The following is an 18,966-nucleotide window of genomic DNA, read 5'->3' as shown; positions in this document are numbered from 1 at the left end:
CCATCCTTTCCAGTGGAGATGGGAGGGGAGGCTACAACTCAGATCTTTACATGCTCTTCCAAATAATCTAATTTTGGCAACTGGGTAAACTGTAAGCCTATTCACCCTAGCCTGGTGCATGGTGGCCTTGTTAGGGTTGCCAACTCTGGATTGGGAATTCCTTGAGATTTGGGGGTGGAGCCTAGGGATTTGAGGAGGAAAGGGACTTTATAGTCCCGCTATCCAAAGCTGCCATTTTCTCCAAAGGAACTAATCTCTGTAGTCTGGAGAGATCAGCTGCCATTTCAGTAGATCTCCAGGTTCTACCTGGAGGCTGGCAACCCTGCTTGTTGTGGATTTGCTCAATCTATTTTGTGCATTTTGGCTGCTTTTCCAGTGGTGCCATTTTTGTGGCGTCAGTTGCTCATGGTGAAGCCTAGATACCCTCCACCCATGTTTGTTTGAATGAATGCATGTTTTACACGGATTTCCAACATGAATATTTTTCACAGAATTAGAATTTTCTGGCTTGAAGTGGGGCTAGTACATTAGCCTCACCCCCACCCCATCCCATACACCTCCCTCCCTAAAGGAAGGCATTTGTTTTATGTTTGACAAATGATTTATTGGTGTTCCAGATGTTTTCTGACCCATTCTCCAATTTGTCAAGATAGTCTTTGCTACTGGAAAAGAGAAAAGGGGGGAGCTCTTTGTAGAGGGGGAAACAGAAAGAATAAATTGCCCCCCCTTAAGTGACCATCTCAATTTTTAAGCAGTTACACTAGAGCCACCCCACCCCCATTAAGCTTCACTTTAAAGTGCCCCCCTTCCACGGCAGGTGCTAAGGCAGAAGACTTGTCAATAAGGATGTTTAGAGTTTCACAGAAGGGCATAAAATCAGATTTGGAACGTTTCACTTGTTACAGTGGAAAGGAAGGGGAAAACCTTGAGGCTGAGCATTTAAAGCAAAACAGAATATCAAGGCAACCATCTTGGCTCAGGCTAATGGAAGAAACAGCTCTCACCTGTGCTTAACTTCTTAGAAATGTCAGCACATAAGCCTGGATGGGAGCCAGACATCCCAGCAGCTGTGTCCCCTAATCTCAGATGTGCAGGGAATACTCAGTAGTTAGGAAATTATACTCTGTATACACTCAGGGATATTTTCCCTTTTCATCCCTCTTCCTTTACCTCCTCTCAAAATGGCCACTGGATGGAGCATCCTTGGGGCAGTGACCTATCACTTTTGTTTGTTCCTTTGTAAAGCACAATGGACACTGGTGGTTCCATTCTGTAAATTTTGATTATTGCTTCATATTTTCCAGCATTCATCCATATCCATCCAGCTTTTCTCCCCACTGAAAACCCAAAGTGGCTTACAATGCAAAAGAAAAAAATACTAGAGAAAAGGGAAGGGAAGCCTTCCAAGTACAGACTGGGTCTTCCTTTCTCTCTTAACTCATCTTGCTGTCAGCTCAAGACTAAAAGCAGATAGATGAGAGCCAGTCCAATCACATCCAAGGGCTTACACCTCTGGGCATGGCCAGTAGGCATCTCATTTCTCCACCTAGGGCTGGGGATTACTTGCCTCAGTCCCAGTTTCCTGCTCCTGAGGAACTGAGGAGAAGGAGAAAAAATGGCCTCCACATAGTGACTCTCTAGGAATTTATTTTATGGTAAGGACCATAGAGAAGGGAGACCACCAAGGAAGACTCTGCAAAGGAAGGCAATGACAAACCACCTAAGCTTCTCACTTGCCTTGAAAGCCCCCTGCTGTGGTCACCATAAGTTGGCTACAACTTGACCTTACTGTGTTTGTGTGTGTGCTTGCACACAAATCCCATAGAGACTAGCCTAGAGCATTACCCAATGTGATATCCTTTGAAACTCTGCCCTCTTTGGGCACTGGCTCCCAAATTTCCCAGCATTTGCTGAGGCAGGGTTGGGAACCCTAACACCTGTGGAGCTAACTGCTATGTAGCTACTTCCAGCCAGCTAGCAAGCTGTTCCCCTTTTCTTCCTTCCTCCTGTTGAACAATTGCATTTAGAACAGCTCCCTGGTCAACCCTAGCTCAAAAGAAGCTGCAGGTGTTTTAAGGCATCACCTCTGAGATGCTCGATTTACAAGTCTCATAGAGCTATATCAACATTGGTTGTGTCAGGATTGGCCATCTAATTTCAGAGAAGGATACCTCGTTCTTGTTGGCTCCCACTCAATGGAATCTCTGGAGAGGGAGGAATATCCATGTAGATGACCAATTGCAGTGTATTTCACTCACATGTCGAATCCTGTTGGGATCTTTCCAAAGGTAGTATCCGCAGAAGAAGCCACTGCACATAGCTGGAAAGAGTCTGACGCTGGCCAAGCCTGGGAACAGGATGCTGCCTGGTAGTGAGAAGAAGAAGCCACACACTGTGAAAGTCAAGACCTCCCTGGTGGCTGAGGAATGCGCCACAATCAAAGCCCCCAGGCAATTAGCGATTAAGAAAATCAGAGACAAGACAGAGGCATTGCTTTCCTCTCTTCCAAGGATTATCCCCCTATCAAGGGAGCAGAATCTGAGACTGGGCTCCCAAGGCCGCCAGACCTCCAGGAGCGCCTTGGTCCGGGCTGTAACCAACTGCCTCACCCAGAGCCCCGACTATGTTCAGGACATGTCATAAAAAAGCTGATTTCACGGTTGTGACTTGGGGGCAGCTTCTCTGCTTCTCACACTGTGAGGCCTTCTTTGCAAGTGGCGTGGAAAAAGCCTTTGGCTTTAGCATTGCTGCAAGGTGCCTGGGTTTTATTGGCCTGACAAGTCACATTGCGTTCTCCAGGGTAATCGGTAAATGCCTGAAAAGGTCTAGATTCCGCCAGGCTGTGCCATGCATGACCTGCGGTGTGCTGCTTATGCCCCATAAGATTCTGCCTTCTCTCTTTTAGGGTTACTAGCTAGGGTTGCCAGTCTTCAGGTGGGACCTGGAGATCTCCTGCTTTTACAATTGATCTCCTGGTGGCAGAGATCAGCTCCCCTGGAGAAAATAGCTGCTTTGAAGGGTGGCACTGCACCATGCTCCTCCCCTCCCCAAACCCCGCCCTTTCCCAAATCCACCCCAAGTCTCCAGGTATTTTCCAACCCAGGCCTGACAACCCTACCAGCCTCCAGGTGGGGCCTGGAGATCTCCTGCTATTATTATTATCAGGGCTTTTCTTGAGCAGGAACACACTGGAATGCAGTTCCGGCTGACTTGGTGTCAGGGTGTGTGGCCTGATACGCAAATTAGTCCCTTCTGGACTTTTTCTTAGAAAAAAGCCCTGTGCGAAACAGTGGTGATGCTAGGGGTGTGTAGCCTAATATGCAAATAAGTTCCTGCTGGACTTTTTCTACAAAAAAGCCCTGATTATTCTTTAATCGATTCTGCATTGGACCTTTAATTCTGGTTCAACCTTGTCCCCAAACTGACATTCTGCACATGAATCATGGAATCATAGAAACCAACTCTATGAGTCTATGATTCTATGGTTCTAGTGTAAAAAGCAGATAGGACTGAACCAAGATTAAAGGTCTAGTGCAAAACTGGCCTTTATCTCCAGACTACAGAGATTGGTTCCCCAGGAGAAAATGGCTGCTTTGAAGGATGAACTTCATAGCATTATGCCCCATTAAGGCCCCTCCCCTCCTTAAACCCCACCTTCCCCAGACTCTACCCCAAAAAATCCAAACCCAAAGCAGACAACCCTTCCTTACCCCTGGCCTCCATCCTGATTGACTCCTTCTCTGACTTCCCAAATTCCTTTGGCTCCATCTTTGCCCCACCCAGCTTCTGGCTCTGTTTGCCAGGGGAAAGCCTTATTTTTTGATACTTGTCTCCCTATTTTTACCTTTGGCAGAACTTCTTTGGGGGTACCCTTTCAAGTTTGTCTGTTTAAGCACACAGGCACTCGGAGTGCTATTTATGAGGTTTTCAGCTTCTTCAGCATGGGCTTTAGAACTTAAATCACTCAAATAGGAAATACAATTGAGGTGGCCAAACTTGCTTAACATGAAAATCACATAGCTGTCAGATGTTTGAGAACCACAAGACATGAATGTCAGATGTTTGAGAGAGGAAGGAAGGGAGGGAGGGAGAAGCGGAAAGAAAGCAACTTTAAATATAAATGCATTCTCCAAGCCACCAACTGGCTTGGCTTGGAGACATGATTTCAAGAGACAAATGCCTTCTCCAAGCCAGCCAATGGGGTGGAGGGGGCTTTAAGAGCCACACAATATGTGTGAAAGAGCCACATGTGGCTCCCGAGCCTCAGTGTGGCCACCCCTGGAATAGATGCAGCCTCTCTGAAGGGCTCCAAGAGGGAAGTCTTGCCAAACTCTAGGACAGCTGGAGAGCGATAGTCATCAACCAACAGAGACCAGAGTTCCTGGATACTGAACAATTGTGCAGGAAATGAAATTCCACAAGGCACAGCTTGTCACAACAGGACAGAGTATAGCAATTTGCACCTGCTAAATTCTCTTTTCTGCACTATGGTTGGATAGTGCTGCTGCTGCTGCATCTGATTGCCCAACAAGCAGCAAGTGGATGTCTCCAGATGTGAATGTAACAGGTTGGCCTCTAATCTGGAAGCAGGGTTGCTGCTAAAATCTTGCCAGTCAAAAATATATACTCTCAAAACTTCAGGCACTGTTATGAAATTTGTGGCTCTGCCCTCTCTGCCATTGCTAAACTGGAAGGAGACACTCTTCTTAGGCCATCTTCTCACTCACAAACTTCCCTGTGCAGAAGTGTGGCTGTTGTGGGTCCCTTGGGGAACAACCATGTTTACTCAACCCTTGGCAGGCTGGAACGCAGGGAGAATCGAGAATTCAGCTTATCATAACCCGCAAGTTAGCACTCCCTGATCCATCAGTCATTGTCAACGACACACCACTCCCAAAAGCCTTCCCCTCCCTCTGTGCCAGAGGCCAGATGCAACCCCTCATTGCCTGTGACCCCTCCCATCTCACTATCTGCTCCTCCCCCACCCCCTGCACTCGGGACTGGGTTAATTCCCATTCGTGCCTCTACTGTGAAAAGGGAGTTTAAGGCCACTTTCTCACGCTCATTAAATTCTCATCTATTTGCGTCTTTGGGCCCAGTTTCGAGATTGGGGCAAGTTGTTGAGATGTGCGTGCGTGTATGAATGATTCTTTCATGAGTGATCATAGAGCAGAGAACAGGTGGAGTAACCGCTTGGGAAGGCAGATACGCATTCATCTGCCTCTTGTTTACCAAGGGCAACCGACCACCTGCAGGAACATCCCCTTTAAATTCTAGAGAGGGTTTGGAGGAAGAGTGTGGTAGATGCTGTTGTCTTTCATAGCAACGTAGAAAGCATCTACTTTCTATGCTGATATGGAAGGTATTAACATCTACTTTCTACACTGATATGGAAAGTATTAACAACAGCATCTTGTATGTTGTATACAGATTGGAGGAAGCCTAGAGCAATGAAAAAGGATCGTTATAATGAATTTTGGCATGCTGGACCAATTGAAATTCTGTGAATAATTTAAATGATCCCAAGAAGAAGGATTTCCCATCCAAAACGGTTTTTATAATTGGACTGGCCTGCTGTTGGACTACCTGCAAGGACACTAACGTAACTTTGGCAATTCTTGCTTTATATGGACAGTAGCTGCAATGTTTAACTGTCATGGCTTTCCTTTTGTATTTTTCCCATTTTTGTGTTATATGGTGATTTATGGTGTTATTAGGATTATTAGAGCAATTCAAATATATATTCATTGAGTTTTATACATGGAGAGCTGGTTGTGTAATTCTGTAATTTTGGGGGTGGAGCCAGGAACAAGGGTGTGACAAGCATGTTTGAACTCCAAAGGCAGTTCTGGCAATTACATTTAAAGGGACTGCATGCCTTTTAAATGCCTTCCCACCATTTGGAAATAATGAACTATTGGGGCACCTTCTTTTGTGACTCATAGAATTGGACCCCCTGGCCCAATCTCTTTGAAACTTGGAGGGTGTTTTCGGGACAGGCACTGGATGTTAGACTGAAAATTTGATGTCTCTACCTCAAAAAAAAAAACAGCCTCCCCAGAGCCCCAAATACCCACAGATCAATTCTCCATTATACCCTATAGGAATCAATCTCCACAGGGTATAATGGAGTGCCCAGCAGACATTTCCGTCTCCCCCTGCCCTTGCATTCTGATAACCCTGAAGCGAGGGGAAGGGCTCCAAACTGGGGAATCCCCAGCCCCCACCTGGGGATTGGCAACCCTATCCCACTCCCATTCACCCCCCCCCCCGCCCCGAGGGCAACACGTTGGCCTGGAATTGGTCACACGTTGCAAATGAGGCTGGACTGGGCCTTCTAAAGTAGTGGCAACAGAAGGGTGAGGCATTGCTTAGAACTGGGCACAATATGATAAGGAGGTTTTTAAAGGCTTCAGATCAGAACCATAGAGTTAAGAAAGAGCTGGAGTAACCCACCACAATGCAGATGAATGGAATGTTCTGTCCCCTCTTTAAGGTTGCCAGCTCTGGGTTGAGAAATCCTTAGAGGTTTAGGGGTGCAGCCTGGGGAGTGTGGAGTTTAGAGAAGACAGGGACCTCTGTAGGATACAATGCCACAGTTACCCTCCAAAGCAGCCATTTGCTCCAGGATCTGGAGATCAGTTAGAATTTTGGGAGATCTTCAGACCTCAACTGGAGGACCCCCGTTTCTATGAACAAAAGAATACAAGAGAAACCCTGCTGGATTAGACCAGTTGTTCAGCACTCTGTCTCACACAGTGTCCAAGTAGTTACTCTGGAGGGCAAAAAACAGGGAATAGAGGCTGAGGACTTCCTTGGATGTTGTCTTGTGGTACTGTTGTTCATTTCTAGAGAAAGTCTAATTTGGGAACCACCCCCAAATGCTGTTGCTTGTACTGTAAGTGCTGATCAACTCACATTAGGATTGGGAGCCCTTGTTTATACAGAGGCATCCTTTATGAATTATCAATATGGACCCTTCTGTAAGCTTCGACAGGGAGGCTGGCTGCATCGGACAAGAGGCCTGGCATAGCCCTTCACATTTGTTTAATTTGGGGGGCTCCTACCTTGTGAACTGGGAAAGCACACCATGTGCAATCCTCCTCTTCTGTGCATTTGCCATTTTGTGTAATTAGGGAAATGCATGCACTTTCAAGCTTCAGTATGCATGAACGTGTACCTGCACCAAATCTGGGTACAGTCCAGAGAGATAGCCATGTCAGTCTAATTGCAGCAAAATAAAACCGGAGTGCAGTGGCACCTTAAAGAGGAACAACATTTATTCTAGCATGAGCTTTCATGAGTCAGGGCTCGGTTCCTCAGATGCAACCAAAAGAAAGAAAAGCCGATTTGTACATCCCTAACAATAAACAGTAGCTCTGACCTGGACTAGCCTGGTCTCCTCAGATCTTGAGAGCTAAGCAGGGCTTTTTTCTTTTAGCAGGAATGCACAGGAGCACAGTTCCGGCTGGCTTGGCATGAGGCAGTGTGGCCTAATATGCTGGGCTTTTTCTACAAAAAAAGCCTTCGAGCTAAGCAGGGATGGCCCTGGGTAGTATTTGGATGGGAGACCACCAAGGAATACCAGGGGCATGACATGAACACAGGAAACAGCTAACCACTTCTGAACATCTCTTGCCTACAGGTAGCCATAACTCATTTGTGACTTGACAGCACTTTCCACCACCACCAATAACATCATATATTTTGCTATAAATATGTTGTGCCTAAAGATAAGCAGTATATTCTGTAGTCACAGGAAAATGGGGGATAATGTAGGAAGGGATGGGGGAGGGGAGGGGAGGGGGGCAGATTGTCTTACTCCTTTTCTGATTGCAATCTGTCCTAATGCATCCATGGTGTCTTTTTTCTCCCTTTCTCTTCCAGGTGATGCATAGTTATTCTTGACTCCTGGCCCCCTCCCCCCAGAGATGCTTCACTTCCCATGGGGCTTTGCAGTCTTTCTTCTATTTCTTCTCAGCCTGGCTTCCGATCCCCGCAACCCTTGCTACGATGCCAACCGACAGCCACGTTACTGCCTTCCAGAACTGTCTGAACTGGCCTCAGGGCTTCTGGTGGAAGCGTCCAGCACATGCGGCAGACCACCTGGGCGATTCTGCACTTTCCGGGATTCAACCAACACTGCCTCCAAATTCTGTCAGCGCTGCAAAGATAACTCTCACCCGCCAGAGTACCTCACAGACACCGACAGTGGTGCTACCTGCTGGTGGTCCCAGCCAGCAGCCAATGCCACGCTTACGTTGGCACTGGGACGCCGCGTTGAAATTCTCTATGTGGCTCTCCGGTTCTGTTCCCCACGACCGGAATCCCTGGCTATTTACAAGTCTATGGACTACGGGCGCAGTTGGATGCCCTTTCAGTTCTTCTCTGCCCACTGCCAGCGTCGCTACCACTTGCCAACCACCACTGTTATTTTGAAGTCCATGGAGCACGAGGCAGCCTGTATTGATGCCCAAACAGCCCCAAAGCCTCTGGCTGGAGGATTGGTAGCTTTTATGCCTCTAGCTGGCCGTCCCTCGGCCAGAATGTTTGAATACAGTCCTGTCCTCCAGGACTGGGTGACTGCCACTGACCTGCGGGTGTCATTTGACCGCATGCACCCAACAAGGATACTGGGGCTGCGGAGAAGGGAGGCATCCTATGGGGTAGCTGAACTGCAGATCGGGGGCAGATGCAAATGCAACGGGCATGCATCACGGTGCACATCTGGGAAAGACGGTGGGGTGCCCCAGTGTGACTGCCAACACAATACAGCTGGGCTGGAATGTGACACCTGCAAGGCCTTCTACTGGGACAGACCCTGGCAACGGGCAACACCCAAAGATGCGCATGAGTGTGTGGGTGAGACTGAGAGAGGCTGAACATAAAGAGCCAATGATTAGGGAGGGTTCAAAGTAGAGCTAGGCTAGTAGCTTGGTAGTTTTCTTGAATTGTAGCAGGAACTCCTTTGCATATTAGGCCACACACCCCTCTTATGTAACCAATCCTCCAAGAGTTCACAGGGCTCTTCGAACAGGGCCTACTGTAAACTCTTGGAGGATGGGCTACATCAGGTGGGTGTGGCCTAATATGCAAATGAGTTCCTACTACAAAAAAAAACCCCTGGATTAATCCTCCATCCTGGAGTCCCTGTTTCCTCCAACCAAATCCCACAAGGGCTGATGGAGTTGAATGCAAACCTTGCCCATATTCTTACACAAATCAGGGTTTTATTTCAGAAGTGAGGATTTGTCTAAAATTGCAGGTGCAGCTTGAACCTCCCAGAAGTCAAACTGAGCAAATGTCTACCCTGCCTCTAAGCAAGGCTGGCCCTGGTTTAAAGGGAAGGATGGGGTTAAGGTTATGAACTCCAGGTTGGAAAATTGCTCCAGATTTGTGGAACCTGAAGAGGGGAGTATTTGGGGAGGGGAGGTAGGGTTGCCAGCCTCCAGGTGGGGGCTGGAGATCTCCCACTTTTACAACTGACCTCCAGCTGGCAGAGATCAGCTCCCCTGGAGAAAATGGCTGCTATGGAGGGTGGATTTGAGGGCATTGCACCATGCTGAGGCCCCTCCCCAAACTCCACCCTCTCCTGGGTCCACCCTCAAAGTCTTCAGGTATTTTCCAGCATAGACCGGACAACCCTAAGGGGAGGGGAGGGAGTTCAGTGGCTATAAGACCATGGAGTCCACCCTCCACAACAGCCATTTTCTCAGAGAAAACAGATCTCTGTATCCTGGTGTATCCTTGGAGACTGGCAGCCCTAAAACGGTGGGCAATGGGGGGCAGCTTTCAGCCAGGGTTTTGGGAAACTGGCAGTCCTGATAGATCCCCTTCCTGCTTCCTCAGCTTGCAACTGCCACCTCCACTCCAACCGCTGCCGGTTCAGCATGGAACTCTTTGAACTCTCGGGACGCCAAAGCGGGGGGATATGCTTGAACTGCCGGCACCACACAGCTGGGCGCCACTGCCAGTATTGCTTGCCTGGCTTCAGACGGGATCTTAACCGCTCCATCACAAGCAGTAAGGCCTGCAAAGGTGAGTTGGGACTCTGAAAAACACACCAGTGAAGTCCTGTTACCTTTTTTCTGTTTTCCCCATTTTGACTGCAAGGAAAAGCAAAAGGAATTGTGTATAATTGAGAGAAGCTGGCTTCACTCCCTGACAGAAATTCTCACAGAAGTGTATACTGCGAAAGTATTTCTGTGTCATTTTCTTCAGGGGAATTGATCTCTGCAGTCTCCAGGTCCTACATGGAGGATGGCAACCCTGTGCATTCTTTTCTCTTTGACAGATGGAGCATGCCTTTAAATTGGTTTCTAAGTTAATGTAACTCTCAGGATTTCCTCTAGTGAAGAAACTTGGGAAATGTAGGTTTTGTGAGGCTGCTGAGATTTCACAGAGATCTCTCATCTTCTTAGAGCCAGTTTGGTGTAGTAGTTAAGTGCATGGACTCTTATCTGAGAGAACTGGGTTAGATTCCCCACTCCTTCACATGCACCTGCTGATGTGAGCTTGGGTCAGCCATAAGTTCTCTCAGGGCTGCTCCAATCAAGAGCAGTTTCTATAATAACTCTCTCAGCCCCACTGCACCTATCTCACAAGGTGTCTGTTATTGGGAGGGGTAGGGAAAGGAGATTGTAAGCTACTTTGAGACTCCTTCAGGTAGTGAAAGATGGGATATAAACCCAATCTCCTCCTCCTCCTCTTTTTCTGTTTCTTCTTCTTCTTGCATTTCCTTGGGTGGTAAAAAGGACAGCTTATATCCTATTGTCTGTGCCACTTAGCAGGTATGAAGTCTTCCTCCATCTTAAGCACCTCATCTGCTAGTGGAAGGTGGAGGATGTCTTTTTTGGTTGGAGGAAGTCTCCAGCTTTTATTGGTGGCACAAGCTGGTAGAACATGAGGTGATATCATTCCCACTGGTGTCATAGATACATTTATTGTCTTCTGTTCAAAAGTGGTAGGCTTGAGATATTTATTGATTAATTTAAACTGTTTATCTCCTACTTTCCCTTGTGGCTCAAGGCTGATTATAATTCCAAGATTTAAAAAAAAAATACAAAATACAAGCCTGGCTGGCCCTAGGGTGCCCGGAGCCCTAGGCAAGCCCACTGCCTGCCACCCCCCATGAGGGGCACCCTGTTCTTTCTCCTTCATTTCCCTCTTGAGAGTTCCAGCAGCTCTTAAAAAAAAAAAAAAGCCCTGATATGTGGATGTGAGACTATCAAGAAAGTCCAGGGTTGCTATCAGGAATTCATTTGCATATTAGGCCACACCCCAACACCACCATTGTTTCACATTTTTTTGTAGAAAAAGCCCAGGAGGGACTCATTTGCATATTAGACCACATCCCCTGAAACCACCATTGCTTCACATGGGTTTTTGCAGGAAAAGCCTAGGCAGAACTCATTTGCATATTAGACCACACCCCCTGACACCACCATTGTTTCACATGGGTTTTTTGTAGGAAAAACCCAGGAGGAACTCATTTGCATATTAGGCCACACCCCGATGCCAAGCCAGCCAGAACTGTGTTCCTGCTCATAAAAAGCCCTGGTTGCTATGCAAATTGGGTTTGCCAGCTCAGGGTTGAAAAAGGTAGAAATTTATTTTTTTTAGGGGGGGGAGCCTGGGAAGGGTGGGATAGGAGAGGGGAGGAACCTCAGCAGAGAATAATGCTATAAAGTTCAGCTTCCCAAGCAGCCATTTTATTCAGGACAACTCATCATGATCTTCTGGAGATCACACTTAATTCCAGGAGATCTCCAGACTCCACCTGGAGGTTGGCAATATTGTGTTCAGAGACAAACACTCTCAAACAATCTCTGAACATCTCTTGTCTTGAAAACTCTAGGGTTGCCAGAAGTCAGCTGTGACTTGACAGCACTTCCCACCTCGAAGGATGGAGGAGCATTAGATGAGGACTGATTTCTCACTAGGCTTGTTCTGGTCTTGGAGTTTCCCCCTCCCCCAGCGCTTCTGTCCAACTTCGCACAAGCTGCCGGGGAGCTGCGACTTGCCCTGCCTCTTTTCCGTGGCAAGCAGAAACCGGGTTTCAGAGGATCTTGCTTGCTGTGGGAAAGAGGCGAGGCAAGTTGTAGCCCTGCGACAGCTTGTGTGAAATTGGACAGAAGTGCCAGGGGCACTTTTGTCTTCACAGGCCCCTCCCACCATAATCATATCAATATTAAAAGTTATTTTGATATAACTTTAAAGACTTCAATGTTTTTGTTTTTTTTTGTTTTAGACAAAATTTAATAGATTTGCATGGGCCCTAAAAATTCATTTGTTTTCTGATGTAAGAAAAAAAATTAAAACTTTTTCTTAGATCCTAAACATTCACTTCCCCCCCCTTCTGATTTTAAAAGAAATGAAAACATTTCCGTAGGCCCCTAAAAGAATCATGGACCCTAAGTACACTGTGTCTGATGGACAACTCTACACAAGACTCATGCTACTCTAACGCAATAACTGCCGTTGCCTTGTTTTCTTCACAGCTTGCCAGTGTCACCCTATTGGAGCAGCCAGTGCCATATGTAACCAGACGACCGGGCAGTGCCAATGCAAGAACGGGGTCACTGGACTGACCTGCAACCGCTGTGCCCAAGGTTTCCAGCAGAGCCGCAGTGCTCATACCCCCTGCATCCGTAAGCTTGCCATTGGAACCTTACTCAGAAGTAGTACCCTTTTTGGTATGCCCCCAGGTGTGGCCACAGCAGGCATCCCCAGTAAAGGCATTGATGTTGCAGTATCTGCATTTCAGCAGGTCCTTCTACTACCCAATCTCAACATGGCTATCTGGTAGACTTTCTCAGAAAAACAAAGCTGCCAGTCATATTTCTCTTTACAGAACCTGCCAGTGTCTTGGCATCTCTAGAAAGGCCTGTGTGTCAAAGGTAATGCCAACATGTCCTATAGGAGCAGAGGCAGTCAGCCTCTGAATTCCAGAATCAGAAAGGAGGGTATATCAAGGGAAGGTCTCTGCCCTGTTGTTGGATGTCTAGAGTATGGGTGTCAAACATGCGGCCTAAGGGCCAGATCAGGCCTCCAGAGGGCTCCTCCATGAGCATCTCACTGTCATCTGCTTCCTTCTTTCTCTCTTGTTTCCTTCTGTATCTCAACTTGCTTTGCCAGGCTTGCTTAATCGCACAGGAGCTATCAAGCAAAGCCTCTATTTTCTCCACTGGCTGACCAGCATATGAAGCAGCATATGTACAAAAGCCCATAATGCCCAGCCATTTCATGTTTTCCTCTGGGTCTTAGGCTCAAAGCATTGACCATGAAAATGTCAATAAATTGAAAGTAGGTTTGCAACTTACAGATACGCACTTGAACAGCAGCATACTCAAGATTGCTCTAGCACAGACACTGTCTCCAGATTTTGATGCAATAATTCAAAGCAAGAAGTGTCAGCTAACAGAAACTGTTAAATAAACAAAATATTGCAAGAGTGCTAATCTTTTAAGCATATTTTATTTTAAGTTTTTAAAAAAATCTTGAATTGTGTTTGTCTGTGCCCTTTATGTTTATATCTCCACTACCTGGCATTACATTGTATGACACACATGGCCCAGCAAGCTCTCATTTATGTCAGATCTGGCCCTCATAACAAATGAATTCACCACCCCTGCACTAGAGGTAATGGTCGGTCACTGTGTGAGACAAAATGATGGACTAGATCGGGGATGGCCAAACTTGCTTAATGTGAGAGCCACACAGAATAAACATTCAATGTTTGAAAGCCACAAGGAAGAAAGGAAGGAGGGAGGGAGGGAAGGAAGGAGGAGAGGTGGAAAGAAAGCAACTTCAACTTTAAATGCATTCTCCAAGTCACCAGCTGGCTTGGCTTGGAGAAGTGATTTCAAGAGACAAACGCCCTTTCCAAGCCAGCCAACAGGGCGGTGGGGGCTTTAAGAGCCACATGCGGCTCCTGAGCCTCAGTTTGGCCACCCCTGGACTAGATGGACTACTGGTCTGATACAGCAGGGCTCTCCTTATGTTCTTACGAACACCTCGTAACTGGGCAGCCATATATTTCTTCCCAACATAGCAATGTCAGAGCGTGCTAATTCCAGTAAACAAAAAATCCCTTCTCCAAAACCCGCTCCTCACCATCCTGGTATGTTGCACTTGGAGTAATTCTGCTTTCAAGATAAAAGGCAGTGAAAACAGAACATTCTGTCGCAGCTGCAGAAGCCCCGTGGTTCTCCAGTGAGCCCCACGCATTCTGCAGGAGGTGCTAGAATCATCTGACAAAGCCAGCTCCGGCTCTCACAAAAAATGTATGTCACACTTAATCCGTTAGTCTTTTGGGATCTGAGCAAAGCACCAAAATATCATTTGTGGTGGAACTGATGTGAGACATCCAAGATATCATACCTGCCGCCTTCTGGCAATATAATTCATAAAACCTTCCACTCACATCATGCCTGCACCAGATGTCACTGAGCACCTCCCTCCTCAACCACCTTGGCTTGGATCCAGGCGAGCATTTCCAAAGGCACCAGGACTTGCACCCACGAAGGGTGATTTTCCCTGTTTCCTTCTCCCACAGCAGTCCAAAACGTCCCCTGAAATCCTGTCCCCAGGGGACAGTTCTGTCTGCTGTGAAAGGGGGAAGGCCGAAAGGTCACACTGTGAAACACTGGCCTGGATCCAACTGCTATCTTGTCGTTTCAGTGGATGTAAACTGCTCAAGAAGCCAATCTGTAGCTGAAAAGCATACTAGAACACAACAGAAAAAAATTTGGTTCAGGGAATCATTGCAAAAAATCTCTGGGAGCTTAAAGAGTTCTCCTGACTATGTTCTTTTCCTGTGAGCTGACAACTAAAAGATCAGCTTGAGATCACACCTGCAAGAAATTCTAGTGCCGGAAGTAGGCTGGGCTAGGAAGACTTTTAACGTTCAGAAGAGATTTCCAATGTTGGCCCTTCTGATTTTCACACTAGACCTTTAAACCTGGTTTAGCCCTGTTCCCAAACTGACATTCTACACTAGAATCAGAGAAACCAACTCTATGACTCTAGGATTCTATTATTTCAGTGCAGAATGTCAGCTTGGGGACAGCACTAAACCAGAATTAAAGGTCTAGTGTGAAAAAGTCTATGCAAAAATCAGTGTGTGCAAATAGACTTCATCAGGATCCATTTGCTCAAACCACGAGGATTACTTTGCTATTGGTGAAGAATTTTCTTTAAATGTAAACCCCTTGCTCTGTACTTTTCATCCCTCAGGGATCCCAGAAGTGATGACGACCACAATGGTTCCCCCGCAGGAATGGAACACAGGTGAGGTAGAAAGGAAAGCTTGTCAGAGCTCTTTGGTCTTCTGAAGGAGAGGCACAAGCTTCTTTTGTAGATCCTCTGAAAGATACCCCCTGACATCTGGCTAGCATTGCCAACTCCAGGTTGGGAAATTCCTGGAGATTTGGGGAGGGGATCTTAAGGAAGGCAGAGTTTGGGGAGGGAACTTAGCAGCAGAGTCCACCCACTAAAGCTACCTTTTTTCTCCAGGGGAACAGGCCTTTGTAGACTAGTGATCAGTGGTCATTCCAGAAGAACTCCAGCCCTACCTGGAAGGTGGCAACCCTAAATCTGGCAGCTATTTGACTCCACCAGAAGACCTGCCACCAATTTCCAATCCTTTTTAAAAAATCAAGTGATGCCTATCTAAAAGATAGGTAGCACAATAGGGGAGAAGTATGGGCCATTACATGTGATGTTCCCCTCTTCTCCCAACCTCCAGTAAATCATTGTACTGGAACCCCTTCCTGTAGCTCTTATCCCCTTCTCTGTGTGGTTTGGCTGTTTAATTTCTTTCAGCAGCCATTTTGAGGTATGAGAGCTCATGACACAAGATGAGATCTGGGAGCTCTCTGGGCCAGCGTACACCATTTCCCACAAGCCACAGCTTGCTCTCAGCAACAGGTGGGCCTGGCATCATTTGGGAAAATGGAAGTTTGGTTTGGGCTGGATCTGGATATAGCCACTGCATTAGTACAGTAACAGTGGCTAGAAAAAGTGCTATAAAAAGTTTTTTTTAAAAAAGCAGGAATGCACAGGAATGCAGTTCCAGTTGGCTTGGTGCTGGGGTGTGTGGCCTAATATGCAAATGAGTTCCTGCTGGGCTTTCTCTACCAAAAAAGCCCTGGCTATAATGATAGAAATGGTTGTCAGCTGGCCCTTTGTACAGCCTCATTCCCGCAAGTCACAGCTGTGCAACCAAACATGCTAATCAGAGGCACTGATTCTCCATGAGAACACAGGTGTTCTCACACAGCCAGCCAGTCCTTATGCATGCTCAAGTGTAGGGTGGACAGGATGCATTTCTTTGTCTGAAGAATCTAGCAACTGATAATGATGCAGGTCTCACTTGGGGGGGATGACAGTCAGGAAAAGTTAGCAAGGCGGATATTACCACAGCCTAACCCTGTACATCTACCAGGCACTGAATGTCATAACCACTGTGAACCGCCACGAGGACGTGTCCACATGAATTTGAGGAACTACTGCAAGACGGATTATGGTAATATAAACCTTTGGTATGGTAATAGGAATATGGATCTGTTTCCTCAAGCACATCTTCCTGTGCCAAAGGGATGCTACATCTGCTATTCATGTCAAACCCCTATGACATGAATTGTAGAGCTTGGGGAGGTGGAAGCTTGAGAGGGCAGCAAAGATGTGATGCCATACAGTCCACTTTCTGAAGTTGCCATTTCCCCCCTCACAGAAACTGTCCTTTGTAGCCTGAAGATCAGTTGTAATTGTGGGAGAATTCCAGCCCCACCTCTGAAGGTTTCCAGCCTCACCCTTAAGAGGGGAAAAAATGAAGTGAGATGTACATGCAGGCTTGCTCATTCAGGAAGTGTTATCATAATTCCTCAGTTATGTTCATCATACCCTCCTGATTCTCTGTGGGATTTTGTCAGGAAATGGCATCATATTCTTGAAAGAACAGGAAACAGCCCTGTTCCCTGGAAAAGCAGGGCAGAATTGCTGACAAAGGAAGTGATGTATCTGTGACCGTGATTTCTCTTTCTTTAATTCTCCCTTGAAACTGCAGTTCTCCGTGCCCAGCTACTGGCCATGGAAAAGTCAGGCACATGGTGGAAATTCACAGCCACGGTCCTATCTGTCTACCGCCAGCGCCATGTGCCCATTCGACGGGGTGAACAGCCATTCTGGGTGCCGGAGCAGGATTTGGCATGTCGATGCCTCTACCTCCAAGTGAGCAAATCTTACCTGGTTATTGGAAATGACAAAGAATCGCCGGACCCAGCCCGCTTAATTCTTGATAAAAACAGCCTTGCCTTGCCTTGGAGGGATGCCTGGGCGTATAAACTGCGCAGTTTCCAGCAGCAAAGCAGAAGAGGAAAATGCCGGGTCGCCTGAACTACAGTGGCGGGGATGAGGGTGGACAGGAAATAAACAGAACCAGGGCAGTAGCCACACAGGTAATTACCTGCCTGAGCTTTGAGATACACCCTAGTTCTGAAAGCCAGAATTGCTGCAGCAGGAAAATTACACACTGCAACAAAACCCAGATCCCCAAAAGGAATTTATGGCAATCTGGATTTTGTTTTTATTACAACTACACAAGGCCTTTCATCCGTCCTCTAAAGGGGGCCATGTGGTGAGATTACAGTTATTCCAGCCCCCCCCCTTTTTTCCCAGGAGGTCCGGCTGAAAAATAGGAACTTGCCTTAGACTATGCACAGTGATGGGAAATAACTGAATACAAGATGGTGGTCAAATCTGGCAGAGGGAAGTAGAACGAGGAACATGTTAAACAGCTGGTATGAAATCTGAGGCAATAGCAAAATAGGTGAGACTGACATAAAATTGATTCAGGTTGCTGATAAGAACTGTAGAAATCCCTCAGCAATTTTTCCCATTCAACTAGGGTTGCCAACTCCAGGCTGGGAAATTCCTAGATATTTGGGGGCTGGAACCTGGGGACAGCAAGGTTTGAAGAGGAGATGCCATGGCGCCCACCCTGCAAAGCAGACATTTTCCCCAGGGGAACTGATCCCTGCAGTCCAGAGATCAGTTGTAATTCTAGGGGATCTCCAGGCCCCACCTGGAGGCTGGCAACCCTATCATAAGAGAGGAAGAGAGAGGAAACCCGGCAATTTGGAAAGGCTTAAGTCAAACTCTTCCAACATCAAGAAAGACCACAGGTGACCCATGACCTCTAACCCCCAGATATACTTGTTGAAATGATGTGAAATATTTTTTCAAAAAAACTGTCTTGTTCTTGATGGGGGAGGCATGGACGAGGGAGGAAAAATGAAAGGAAGACATGTGGTAAGTGCCAAGCTGTGTGTGACTGCCTGGCCTGAGTCGGCACAGGGGGAACCAGAACTTGGGGAGGCGGGAGGGTTGGCTTGGAATTCTTCCAGTATTGCTTGAGGGAGGGGAGTGTCAGTCCTCAAGAACTTTTCAGGAAAGATAAATGCTCTCGATTGAGATGCCATTTTGGGGGGGTTGCCAACCCCCAGGTGGGGGCAGGGGATCCCCTGGTTTGGAAGCCCTCTCCCCGCTTCAGGGTCATCAGAAAGCGGGTTGGCGGGAGGGAAATGTCTGCTGGGCATTTCATTATTCCCTATGGAGACCGATTCCCATAGTGTATAATTGAGAATTGAGCCACGGGTATCTGGGGCTCTGGCGAGACTGTTTTTTTGAGGTAGATGTACCAAATTTTTAGCATAGCATCTGATGCCCTCTCCTCAAAACACCTGCCAAGCTTCAATAGGATTGGACCAAGGAGTCCAGTTCTATGACCCAAAAGAAAGTGCCCCTATCCTTCATTATTTGCGATGAAGGGAAGGCATTTAAGAGGTGTGAGATCTCTTTAAATATGATGGCTAGAACTTCCTTTGGAGTTCAGTTATGCTTGTCACAATCTTGCTCCTGGCTCCAGCCCCAAAGTCCCCAGATATTTCTTGAATTGGACCTGGC

The 18,966-nt window shown here is 47.0% G+C and overlaps 1 protein-coding gene across 1 annotated transcript in view; it reads left to right on the top strand.

The window, feature by feature from the left end:
- NTN5 (netrin 5) overlaps nucleotides 1-18,251 on the top strand; it is a 38,465-nt gene extending 20,214 nt beyond the window's left edge. Inside the window, exons 2-7 of the mRNA XM_060255714.1 lie at nucleotides 7,888-8,862; nucleotides 9,850-10,038; nucleotides 12,501-12,650; nucleotides 15,238-15,291; nucleotides 16,448-16,528; nucleotides 17,069-18,251. Of these exons, the coding sequence (XP_060111697.1) occupies nucleotides 7,932-8,862; nucleotides 9,850-10,038; nucleotides 12,501-12,650; nucleotides 15,238-15,291; nucleotides 16,448-16,528; nucleotides 17,069-17,397 (1,734 nt within the window). The 5' untranslated portion in view covers nucleotides 7,888-7,931 and the 3' untranslated portion in view covers nucleotides 17,398-18,251. The remainder of the gene's footprint in view (nucleotides 1-7,887; nucleotides 8,863-9,849; nucleotides 10,039-12,500; nucleotides 12,651-15,237; nucleotides 15,292-16,447; nucleotides 16,529-17,068) is intronic.
- The last annotated feature ends 715 nt before the right edge of the window (nucleotides 18,252-18,966 follow it).

This window comes from Heteronotia binoei, chromosome 15, assembly GCF_032191835.1.
Source record: "Heteronotia binoei isolate CCM8104 ecotype False Entrance Well chromosome 15, APGP_CSIRO_Hbin_v1, whole genome shotgun sequence".
NCBI classification, from domain to species: Eukaryota; Metazoa; Chordata; class Lepidosauria; order Squamata; family Gekkonidae; genus Heteronotia; species Heteronotia binoei.
This window is presented reverse-complemented; position numbering and strand designations above follow the sequence as displayed.